Source organism: Dama dama, chromosome 24, assembly GCF_033118175.1.
Source record: "Dama dama isolate Ldn47 chromosome 24, ASM3311817v1, whole genome shotgun sequence".
NCBI lineage: Eukaryota > Metazoa > Chordata > Mammalia > Artiodactyla > Cervidae > Dama > Dama dama.
In genome coordinates, this window is record NC_083704.1 from 59,726,624 (window position 1) to 59,739,042 (window position 12,419).

General features: G+C 44.9%; 1 protein-coding gene across 5 annotated transcripts in view; it reads right to left on the reverse strand.

Annotated features, from left to right (window-relative positions):
- Positions 1 to 12,419, reverse strand: part of VGLL4 (vestigial like family member 4) — a 152,258-nt gene that overhangs the window by 65,747 nt on the left and 74,092 nt on the right. Inside the window, exon 1 of one of the 5 annotated variants that reach the window (XM_061128869.1) lies at positions 7,317 to 7,928. The exons of 3 other annotated variants lie outside the window; for them this stretch is intronic. In XM_061128869.1, the coding sequence (XP_060984852.1) occupies positions 7,317 to 7,398 (82 nt within the window). In that variant the 5' untranslated portion in view covers positions 7,399 to 7,928. Of the gene's footprint in view, positions 1 to 7,232; positions 7,253 to 7,316; positions 7,929 to 12,419 lie in introns of those variants that run through there. One more of the 5 variants, XM_061128873.1, reaches the window with a different exon arrangement.

A 12,419-nucleotide genomic window follows, 5' to 3' on the forward strand; every position in this document is an offset into this window, starting at 1 on the left:
TAGACGGAGAACGACTGCTGTTTCCCGCCCCTCTTACCCTCTGCTCAACAGAACATCAAGCCTGGCACAGCTATTACATGTTCCTCTAAGAAGCTGCCCGAGTCACTCTCCTGGGTGATTGTAGGCACTGGCAAAGAGGTCAGCGCTTTTCAGCAGGGAAATAAAACAAGGGTTCTCCACAGGGTCAGCCAATCGGTGTTACCAGTGGCTCATCGGAAAAACAGCAGCTTAAAAGGACAGACTGTCAGAAAGGGAGGGGACAGGCGTACAGGAGAAAGCTTCGGACAATGAAATCAAAGTTTAGGTTAGTCCCCTGTCACTTTAATCAGGCTGCCACCTAAGGGAAGATGTGCTTGTTTCCAAAGAGGGGAGGAGGCGAACATCCAGAGATGGGCACTCATCAGCTGTCCTTGGGGAGGCGGCGGGCTGGGTCCAGCTGGAGCGGGGGCAGTGTAAACACCGCTCCAGCGCTTGGCAGCACACATCTGCATCGGGCCATTAAATTCTGGAATTCGCTCTATTAAAATCAAATCATTAGCCAAGAAGAATTAACAGGCAACCATTTTCATGCAAAGCAGATACAAACCGAACACCAAGAGCGATCCATATGGGTGATCCTTCTCCATTCACCGTTTCAGACGGTGCGTAAGGCAGACCCACGACTGTTTGGGCTCTTGGTTGCTCGCTGGCAGCCCTGTCTATACAATGCCGCGCATTGTCTGAGTGCTGGAACAATGTAAGCTTTCCGCTGTTTATCTGAAAGTCCCTGGATCACCATCCCAAGAAACCTGGCATGGTGTCAAAGCTGACTTGTGACAGGTCTCAGCCCTTTAAGCAAATTGCTTATTAATTAATGCAGGACCGAAGTTTCTGTTTGGGTCCTAATTAAGCTACGTACCTCGAGAAGGGTCCCTCCCTGTTCTGCGCTCTCTGAAACTGGGCAGAATTTTTCTGACATGCAGTTTTCCATGACACATGGATGGTGGAGGGTTTTAACAGGTGGTGAAGACTGTGACCAAAATACTGGCTGGAAAAAAAAAAAACAGTTCAGGCCAAAGCGTCACCAGGCCTGTTAACAGCAGGGACACAGGGCAGTGAGGAGGGCGGCGGGAACCTCTGTGGATATTCCAGGGTGAGGCACCTCTCGCCCGCCCGGGGAGCAGGCTTCATTCACACGGAGAAGAAAACCTCTTAGGACGTGGCCACTACTTTAGAAGACCTCATACACAAGACACGAGAGAAGAATTACAGGACAGTACTGCAAAAAAAAAAAAAAAACACCAGACAAAACTAAGCTAGTCTGTTTTGAATGGCGCACATAGGTAGTTAAAAGCACAAAGTGAAGCCAGTTACAATTGTGATGACCTCTAGGGGTCGGGAGAAATTGTGCCTGCGAGAGAACTTGGAGGAGGCGACTGACTGTTTCTTCACCTGGTGATCATGACAAGGTTGGTTATTTTTTTTAACTATAAACTACACACATGCTTTACGCACTTTCAGGTGTATACAAGTTTCATGATAAAAAGTGTTAAGACAGAGAAACACAGAGAGAGGCAGAGACAGAGAGCAATACAGAGGGACAGAGGGAGACAGCCAGACACACACAGAGAAAGATCAGCCCAGAGACCGAACACATTCCTCCGCAGAGTAGAAACATTCCATACATGTTTACGAGAATGGATACTGGGTGACAAAGCGCAGCCCTGAGTCTTCTCGACTCACTCACTAAATATACTTGTTTGTTATGTTTACAGACGTCTTTGCAAACAGATGGGGGTGAAATGTTAAGAGTTCGGAAAGATCATATAAATAGCCACAAATTAAAGACAACTTGAAGAAGAGATTTTCTATTTTATTTAGCGTAAATAAACATTCTTTCAATGGGCAGTGATTCACATGGTTAGGATTAAAACATATCCTGTATACAATACCCTGAAACTAAAACAATCTACAGAATTCTAAGAAAGAAAGAAAGAAAAAGGGGGAAAAAAAAGGCAGGATCAGAAAACAAACTGATTGAAACAATCCCTTAAAACTTAGGAGACCGTGTAACAGTTGGGAAGGCAGAGTGGAAGAGAGCAAAAGAGAAAATACAATTTTCAAACTCTGCTTTTCAAATAAAGTGGGTGAAGTTTTTTCTGGGGGGGAGGGGGGATGATATATGAGTTTATTAAAAAATAAAAGAGGGAGGGAGGAACTATTTTGTGAGACAAAAGTGCCCTTGCTGAGCAAGACCGCTCAGCCCCAGTGAGAGCTCAGTATATACATAGAGACCACACAGTATAAACGGTCACGGAATAAACATTCAGATAGGCAGAGATCAAACAGATACGGTCAGAAGCAAGCCCTGGTAAGACTGGTTTTATATCCTTGTGTACATGGAGAGGTGCTAAACCTGGATCCGATTTCTTCAGGACACAACCCACTTTTCTACAGGGTCCTCACAATAAAGAGCCGAACTGAGGAGGAGAGCTTTCAAATCTTATCTTACAGCGCATTCTTTTTTTTTATATATATATATCTGCCTTCACTGCCGACGAATCCAAACACCCTGTAGGAACTGAAGGCCTGCAGACAATAGGGAAGGAAGGAGGGAGGAAGGAAGAGAAATCCGCCTTCCAAAACAAAGCTTGTGCGGGTTCCCAGAAACAGCAAAGTATAATAATCCTTCCAGAAGAGGGCAGGGGAGGGAGGGGAGCTGGGAGGAAGAAGGGGTTGTCACCCCCTCCCCCCCAAACTGCAACCAGAAGGAGGCCCAACTGGCCACATCCTGGCCAGCAAGCTCTGGGGCTCCCCTGGGCTTGTTTCGGGGTTCACCTGGGCTTGCTTCCTTAGCCAAGCTCCTCCCAGCCTCCCCCGGCCCTCCCCCCCTCCTCCTCTCTCCCTCACCGCCCCCCCACTCCTGACCCTCGCCTACAAATTAAAAGCTACGGTAGAACGAATTTCCTCAGCAAAACAGCTGCAGACGTCCCACCTCCAAACACACCCCTGGGTGAAGAGCTGGTCGCCGGATCTTCAGGGCTGGGGACGAACCCAGCCGGCGCACATCGGCCCTACTCCGTGCCCCTTTCCCCCCGACTGGTACCCCACGCTCCTAAGTTTCCTGATGCCTCTGAGTTCATTAGACAAAGAACAATGGAAGCAGGACTCCATGAAACTGCTGCTGGCTGGCAGAAAACAAAACAAATCCGGTGGTCGCCCGGCCCTGGGGCCCTGCTCACACCCCCAAGTAGGGGTTCTCACTCGACTCCACCACCCGAGCTGTGTGTGTTTTCCTTTCAATTCCGGAAAATCATCTTAAATGCAGCCTGCAACAAAACCAGGGATAATTATGTTCTGAAACAACGAACAGCTTAAGAGAGTTCAGGAACTTAGAATGCTCTTCTCTTAAGCTTCCAGAATATCTCAAGATGCAATCTAGTCTTACTTTCTCCCAATATAAATCACACCATTAAATTAAAAGGGGGGGGGGGGAGAATTCCTCTACCAAATTACACACTAATGGCTCTTAACCCATAATTAAAGTATCACTAACAGCAGCTTAAAGCCACGGCCAACCATGAGCACATTTATTAGGACCTGAGCTTTCAGCGCCGAGTAATTATGTAAATAGAACCACCAGCCATCTTGAGAAGAGTCCATGGTCAACCAGCTCCCTGTTCCCTTGAGGAAACTTTGGGAACTGGCGTCTACACAGGGCCTCCTTTGCACGGCTGGGAAAAAAAAAGTCGAGCAAAGCTCCATGCCAGGGCAGCAAGCAGGGCTGATGCCGCCGGGGCTCCTCACCTAGAGTCCTGGTTCCCACCTTCCCTGATCACAGCGACCGGGGAGCAACCTAGAGCAGCAACCAGTTTTGGAGCAAGGAAGAATCCAGGTCGGACCCAACCTGTTCATCATGCCCCAAAAGATGCTGTCCATGTGCGGCGGGCTGTGACGGTCCCCAGGACGGAGCATGCTCCCTCACACCAAGAGGGGCATGAATAACTAACGAGGAGACGCCACAGACTTTCAGAGACCTGGTACAGAGGAACAGGCCAGTCAAAACCACTGACTGGGTCCGCTCCTCCACTCAGTTCTGCCACAGACCTGCGGCGTAACCTAGGACAGACAACTGACCGCTCTGGGCCTCAGCTTCCTTGGCGAAAACGAGGCAAATGGATTAGCAACATCTAAGGCCCTGGGTAGCCCTGGCAATAATTAGATAATTAAAGAACGCGAGACAGTAGACTATTAAGTGCTAAATTATACAGTAGCGACCACAATTGCTGATGGAGAGATTTCGTGGAGTTTTCTGCCCGTCGATTCCTGAGGGCCACAGGCCACACCAGGCGTCATGCCAGGACTCGGGATTAGGACAGCGGTGATGGAGACAAAGCCCTGCCTTCAGGAAGCTTTCCATCTGCGAGCGGAGCATTCTCAGGAGTTCAGGGGGGGGGGGGGGGGGAAATGAAGGCTCCTATTCACAGAGATAGAGGGAAAATGGGAATTCAAACGGATATAATTTGAACATACAGTAGGAAGGGTGACAATGATGACCTGGGTAACTGTTGAAGACTTCAGTAATAAACCAGAGCTTTTTGAAGACACATTAATACCCAAGCGTAGTGTGCTAATTGGCTTACCACCAAGGAAGGTAATTAGTTTCCAGAAGTTAGGCACAAGCAGATTCTCCCTGCCTTATGACAATCAATGTCTCCTATCCCAACAGGCCCCCACCTAGACCTACTGTTTGTGGTTCATTTTTTTCCCCTTAATTCTCTTTGCAATTATGCTTGCAGATTTCTATGGTACAAGTCAGGTGCCAAGGAGCAGATCCCAAGCAGAGGGTCCTTATCTAAGCTATTTGGATTCACTCAGAATGTGGGATTTTAGGAAGACCGTGTATGCTATGACACAACTGGCTAAAACAGACCTATTTGTGTCTAAGTTGCTAGAGAGGCTGAGGAAAGATGGTGCAGACACGCTTATTCTGTGGAGTAAAACGCTAAAACTAAAGAAAGGAGTACAAGGGACCGAGATAATAATGAATAATAAACATTTTTTTTAAACTAAAAATTTTAAAAATTGAATCTGTTCAAGTTTCAAGAGACGTGAAACCTGCCTGGGCTCTAAGTGAAATCAAACACTGCCCACCAACTGTACATTCCATTTTCCAAATAACTTCCCTGGAACGCAGATGGGTTTAAAACGAATATTCTCAAAGTGTTGGATATAGAAGGAACAATACTATTCCAGTTTTTCTTATTCAAAAAAAAAAAAAAGATCCCTTCAAAGATTTATGCCCATCTTCCAAACACCCTTTTGAGTTCAGAGCCAGATGTGTGCAGTGTTTACGCTGAGAAAACCACCAGGACATAAACAACCCACTATAAACACCACTCAGATTTTGCTGTGCTTTTCTTCATTTCCTGTGTATTTATTTTGGTGTTAAAATAATGTTAACTTTCATAATAAGGAAAACAGCAGCAGATGTTTAAACCAAACAGACTATATGGCACATCGTCCCACGTATCTACTCAACTTTCAAAAGCAAAGCTTCTTCCTCCTAATTAAGGAGGGGGCCCAGGAGACCACTCTTGAGTAGGGTGTATTCACTACACCACAGAGCAACCTGGACCCACTTTCTGTAAACTTTTCCTCACCACCTGCAGATATAAAAAAGATTAATGTGGTATCAGTTTCCTAATAATCCCTATCGTCCTCTCCTAGGCTGATTATCATGCTTTGTATTGTTTTGAAAATATCCTGTCCCTCAATTACAAAGACAACCCAACAGAAAGTACCCGTAAAAGTTTTCCATTTCTTGTTCACCAAAAAAAGAAAAAAATTCTTTTACACTGGCTGCAATCTGTTACTTTCACGGGAAACAAGCCCCATCACTTGCTGCTTAGACCACTCTAAACATGTCTGCCTTTTAAATGAGGGACTTTAGAAGCAGGATAATACCTAAAACAGCAGATTCAAAGGAAGCAATTCACCAAAATTCGCTTTCCTTGAACAAGTAGGATTAAAAGAAACCAAAAACCACAAAAAGAAGAAACTTTAAATATAAGTTTATCCAATAAAATAAAAACAAAAACAGAATGCAATTATTTTTTCCTTGAAGGGGAAAGGGTAACTTTTCGAATGCTTAGGCAACAGGCCTAAAGTTTTTTATTTTTATTTTTTCAACATGGAAAACACAAATGGATCGGGTCGCCCTCCCAAGTTTCTTCCATGTTTTCTTTTTCCAGAGAAATGCTCAGTTTCACTATAGGACGAAAACATGGAAACTTCTCCTGCTGCATCAGATTTGTATGTGGTTATAAAAAAAAACAAAACACTTCCCCTGCTGGGCAGAATTCCCCCAGTGTCTCCAACTGCTCAACACTCAGACCATTACCACATTTTCAAATCGCACGTAGATAATGTTCCAGGAGATTAAGAAATCGCCTTTTCTCTTCTTACTACTAACAGAGACAGCTTGAAATACTACCCAGCAGTGGGGAAATACCTCATGGTTTAGGAGGAGATAATAAACAATAAGAATTCAGAAGGTTTCTTTTTTTTTTTTTTAATTTAGCTTACTGGTTGGTGGGTTGTGCAATCGCTTGCTTCCACAAGGGAATGGAGTGTGGAGGGAACATCCCTCAATGTCAGAACCCTCCCGGAGCTGTACAGGAAATGGGAATTCAGACAAAGAGCCAGTCTGTGCTCCGTGACATGGGTGCCCTTCCGGGCCCCCGAAATGAATAGAAGGAAGAAAAAAAAAAAACTTCATTGTTTGGGACAATCACTCCCCAACACAAAAATTCACTGCAACTTTCTGTTCCCCTCTATATGCACATCCAAAGCGCTTATTGGCTATAGGAATACAACAGGAATACTGTACAGTAGATGGTGTATGTTTTTAAAAAAAAAAAAAGGAGAGAAAATCCGACATGTTTTAACTTTTTGCTTGGGTCCTAGAAGTTCTTCCTCTAAAGAAAACACCAACAGACATCCAAAAAAAAAAAAAAAAGAAAGAAAGAAAGAAAGAAATAACATCTTTCAAGAGTTTTAAGTGTGAGGAGTTGCGAGGATAAAGCCAAGGTTTTAACAATGTATATATTTCGCCGCCTCCCGCCCCCCAGCCCTCTCCAGTGTAACCCCTGAAGCCTAAGAGCCACAAACACCACCACTTCGTACGGAGGAAAGCACCTCTTGCCTTCCAGAGCACCCTGAAAGTCCCAAGAAATGAGAACAAAACGCACAGAAGGCGATCGGAACCGGGAGAGGAGGAGTGGCCTTGCCCAAAAACCAACAGGGCGGCAGTTTCTAGAAGGGACGGTCTCTACCTTCGTAGCACAGAATGCCGATATTGTTGTTCATGTTGTCCAAGTACTGGTAGTTCAACAGGTCCATCTTCATAAATAGCATTGATCGGGCTAGCACAGAAAACCAGCTCTTTGCTTGCGCCCCCCGGAAAAAAAAAAAAAAAAGTACAGTTTCCAAAGTCAACTATGGCTGAGGAGCTCCCGGCTCTCCTCTTTAAAAAAAAAAAAACTTCACAGAAGACGGAGGCCCGGCCTCGGATCAAAACAAGGTCAGTAAAAGTCTTAAAAAAAAAAAAAAAGACACAGGCACACCAAATCGAACTTGCAGAAAGAAAACCCTTCGAGGGCTCGTGTGCAGACGGTATGCGTCCTGGATCGTCAATCCAGCATTTAAAAAAAAGAAAAGGAAAAAGAAAAACCGTTTTCAGAAGCCTAACGTACGGGGGTGTCTTGCAGCGGAGAGCCGGGCGAGGAGGGGCAGCCCGCGGCCCATCTCCCAGCACAAAGCCGCTCACAGCCCGCTGCGAGTCCGCCGCGCCGACACGCCGGCTATGCCTGGAATGACTCGAACGCGCACGGCCGGCCTCCTCCCGGCGCGCGGAGCATGCTCACTGGCATCCCCGGGGCGCCGCGAGGGGCAGGATGCTCTCTGCACGGGCTCCGGCTCTAAACGGAGCGAGTGTTTGCAAGCGAGACGGAGAGGAGGTGGGGGCCCGGGGCGGGCGGGGGCTAGGGGGGTCCCCGCACTCGGAGGGGCCCAGGGCCGAGCGGCTCTGGACAGGAAGCCGTCCTGCCGCTTTGCAACACCGGGGGAGGGAAGAGAAAACCCAGGAAGTCGCCTTTTTTTTTTTTCCAGGAGCTGGGTTAAAAAAAAAAGAAGTCAGAAATCCATCATGGAAGCAAAACTTCCGTGGAATTTAACCCTGCTGCCGCTGCACTTTTTGGGTTTCGGGAACCCAAACGGCTTTGCTGTGGTGCGCAGACCACCGTTTTGTTTTGTTTTTTCTTTTTTTCTTTTTTCTTTCCTTCTCTTTTAAAGGTTGTTTTACAACTTTGCATTTACACTTTACATATAACTTCTCTCATAACCATCATAACAGCTCACATAAACACGCCAGGGGTGGTATCACCTTTTTACAGCACTGGAAACTGGGGCTCAGAGGGATTAAATAATGGTCTATGGCTCCCAAATTAGTTGGTAGAACTACTTGTAGAGTGTTTTATTCCCTAATATTATAAACTTCTAAAACACAAGGGGGGCGGGGGGGGGGGAGAGAAAGAGAGTTTAAGGAAGTTAAGACTATAGATCCAAAATAGAAAGCCTAAGGGACATAATGGGTAGGAGGGATGAAAATTATTTTTATTTTGCACATAACAAAGCTGCTCCATCTGTGCATCGGAGGCTCACGGAGTATCACGAGGCCATGTCCTTCTGTCTTGGTAGGACCTGGGCCTTAAATGTCACACTCCAACATCCAGACAAGTGATGCCCAAAAGCTGTTTACTGAATCAGTAAATCACTGCATGTTCAGAATCTTCAGCACATGAAGATCACGCTAGCAAAATAAACGGGGAAAAAAATTTTCTCTCTGGAGATGGCAGCTAGCTTTTGGCACCATGAATAGGCTAGTAAGTCACCATGAGAAGTGTTTCTGTACTAATATTATGGTATGCTGTTTGGAGATTTAGAAAATGTCAAGGGATATGCTATACTGTAGACCAAGACCTAACATTGTAATACTCTAAAATAAGAACTGAATAAGTAATTTCAACAGCTTGTATGTTAAAAGATTAGCAACAGTTGCACTCTGGGTAACAGGCATGTTTATGACAAGTTATGCTAATTGGATCTTATTTGGAGATAAATTCGACACCCAAGTTGCCATCGCTGTTGCAACAGTAACTGGCATAACAGCAGGTGAAGTAAGCAACAGAGGAATCAACATTTCACAAGCTTTAATTTATAAGGCTATTTATCTATGCTAGATTATATAGTCTAGAATCTGAAAAGTAGGTACATCATCAATTGTAATTAAAACACTTGATGGTACTTGATGGAAAAGGTCAGAAGAAAACTCTTGTAGCCTCTAGTATACAGATCTGATCTATATTATTGTACTGAATACCTTTAGGTACAGAGTCAGGTTCAACTGACAGTTTTTGTCTGGATTCAACCATGCAGGTGATTCTGGAGAACAATTATGGTACTACATTCTTTCACATCAGTTCTCAATCGCGCACCCCACACAAGAGAAAGCTGACGGCACCTGGGAATCAGGGCGGAGCTTTCAAAAGTCCTGATGCTGAGGGTGCAGCCCAAAATAATCTGAGGAGCTGGGGCCCAGCATTGGCGTCGCTTTTAAAGAGTCCCAGGCGGTTCTGTCACACAGTGAGAACCACTGCTTTTATCTCAGAGGGGGGAAAAAAAAATCACCTGCCTTCAGATACTTCGATTTAGATACTTCATTTTATTTACTTATTCTGAGAAGAAAAGTTTTCCTTTTAAACCACGATGACTGAACCAGATTCAAACAATCAGGTGGTAAAGATATGAGTAAAAACATTTAGTAACATCGCTTTAATGACTCAGTGTCACGGACAACGTGGTCTCAGTCTCCGAGAGGCAACCACTCATGTGGACACAGGCCCAGAAGTGCACCTTGACCTGTGTTTGGAATAATGAGCAGTGGGGAAAAAAAAAAAAATCCCCAGTCCTCATCGTGTCTGTTCCACTGACCTGGATGCCAGTGTGGCCCCACTCAGAGAAACACAGAAGAGGTGAGTGAACAGGCAGAAACTTCTATAGCAATCTGGCAGTCACCTTAGTTCCTGCAAATCTTCCCAGACAGACAGACAGTCTGAGAAGCCCCAGGCTGGAGGGCGGCAGTCCTACCTGGCCGTTCTGCAGGGCAGTCAGTCCTCTGTGCCTGACCCTGTCCCATCCCAGCTCCCCACGTCTTCCACCTTCCGCTTCAAGCATGGAACTGCCCACAGTGGCGCTCAAAAACCGAGTTATTTCACGTCTCGGTGCACGTGTTGCCTCCTTGTGAAAGGCTCTTGCAGCCTGTCTGCCAGCAAACACCTGTTCTTCCCGCCAGACTTGCACCCACCTCTTCTGTCCTGCAGGACCCCTGTCCTTCCAAGTCCTCACTCCCCGCTCTATGCAATCACTTGCCCACGGACACGCTTCCATCCAAATCAAGTCTAGGCTTTAGAAACCAGGGCCATGCCTTCTGCATCAAAGCTCAGCTGGTCCTGCAGGAGTCTGGCACATCGCAGCCCTCAATAAATGCCACATCTCAAAGGCAGACCTCCTTCCTACTCCCTACTCCCCAGCACACACCGGATCATCTAACTCAACAATTCTCAGACTGCAGTCTGTTAGCATCTACTGGGGACATGTCCTCAGATGTGAGGAACACTCACCTAGATTCTGATCAGGCTTCAGGTTACGGTCAACACATCCATTAAGAAATCCGAGCACTGGAAAATGTCGATGCTTCTCAGGTTCACTCACTGACTCATATTGTCATAACTAAAGGACCAATGGGCTTTCCAGGTGGCTCAGTGGTAAAGAATCTGCAGGAGACATGGGTTCGATCCCTGGGTCAGGAAGATCCCCTGGAGAAGGAAATGACAACCCACTCCAGTATTCTTGCCTGGAAAATCCCCTGGACAGAGGAGCCTGGTGGGCTACGGTCCATGGAATCACAGAGTCAGACGTGACTTGGCAACAACACAATAGCAACAAACAACAGAAGAACCAACAGGACTGTTCTTAAGGAAACTGGAAGGAGGTTCTAAATTTTATCCACAGAAAATCAGGTGGAAGTTGTTTTTTTTTTTTAAAGGATGAAGAAATTTGATCTATCGGATGCTTAAAACATAAAGCTATGGTATAGCAGAGCAAACTATAATCAGTATTTTGTAATAACCTATATGGCAGAGAACCTGAAAAAGAATATATGTGTGTGTGTATATGTAGGGATTTCCTGGAGGCTCAGCAGCAAAGAACCCACCTGAGACGCAGGAGACGCAGGTTCAGTCCCTGAGTCAGCAGACTACTGTCCATGGGGTCACACACAGCCGGGCCCGACTCAGCACATATACGTATATAAATATACATGCATGTGTATAGCTGAATCACTTTGCTGTACGCCCGAAACTCACCCAAAACTGTACATCAACCGTACTCCAATAAAAATAAACAAACATAAAGGGAAGAACACTTCCAGGGTGGAACTGTATACAGAATCAGAAACATGAAACATACCGTCATAGTGTTTTTACTGTAAAAAAAAAAACTTTAAAAGCTGTCTGAAAATGTTCAGATGAGATCTACTTTGGAATGGGGAAACATTTTCTATGCCTGAAATAATTAAATCAAAGAAAGAAGTCACAGAGGAAACTACTGAAGAACTTGAATACATAAATTTTGTTTTTTTACATCTGAAAATGCCAAAGCCAAATAGAGAGGCAAAGCAGAGAACAGAAAAATGTATCTGTAACATATACCTTGGTGAATGAAGGATACCTATTCTTGATATATAAAGAATGTTTGAAAATAGAAAACCAGAAAAAAATCTAATCTTAAAAATTATTTTTAAACGAGCAAAGAACATGAGGGCAATATAGTTTTAAAAAGCCTGTTGACTTTTTTGGCCTCAATAAAAAATAGAAAAAAATACCAATTTTAAACAATTAAGTGATTTTCCACCTGCCAAATTAACCACAGCAACAAAGACATCTCAGTCTTACTTAATGCTGGTGAGGTGAGCTGCCCCTGGAATTTGGGTTGGTGCTAGTGAAAATGTAAGCAGGCAGTGCCTTTCTACAGAGCAGTCCACAAGAATTACATAAAGCTGCTTATCATGTTCTCATTTACAATAACGAAAGCTTGAAAACCTAAAAGTCCGAAAATTGGGGAATGCACGAAAACTGTGGTATATCAATGACAGAATAGCATGCAACCACTATAATTCCTTCTAAAATACATAATGACAGGAAGAAACAGTAATACTCAAAACGTGTGATAACAGAGCTACATATATTAACTGAAAACAAGCAAATAAAAACAGTAGGTACACTCAACACCGATTTTGCTTATGTATTCCTAACTATACA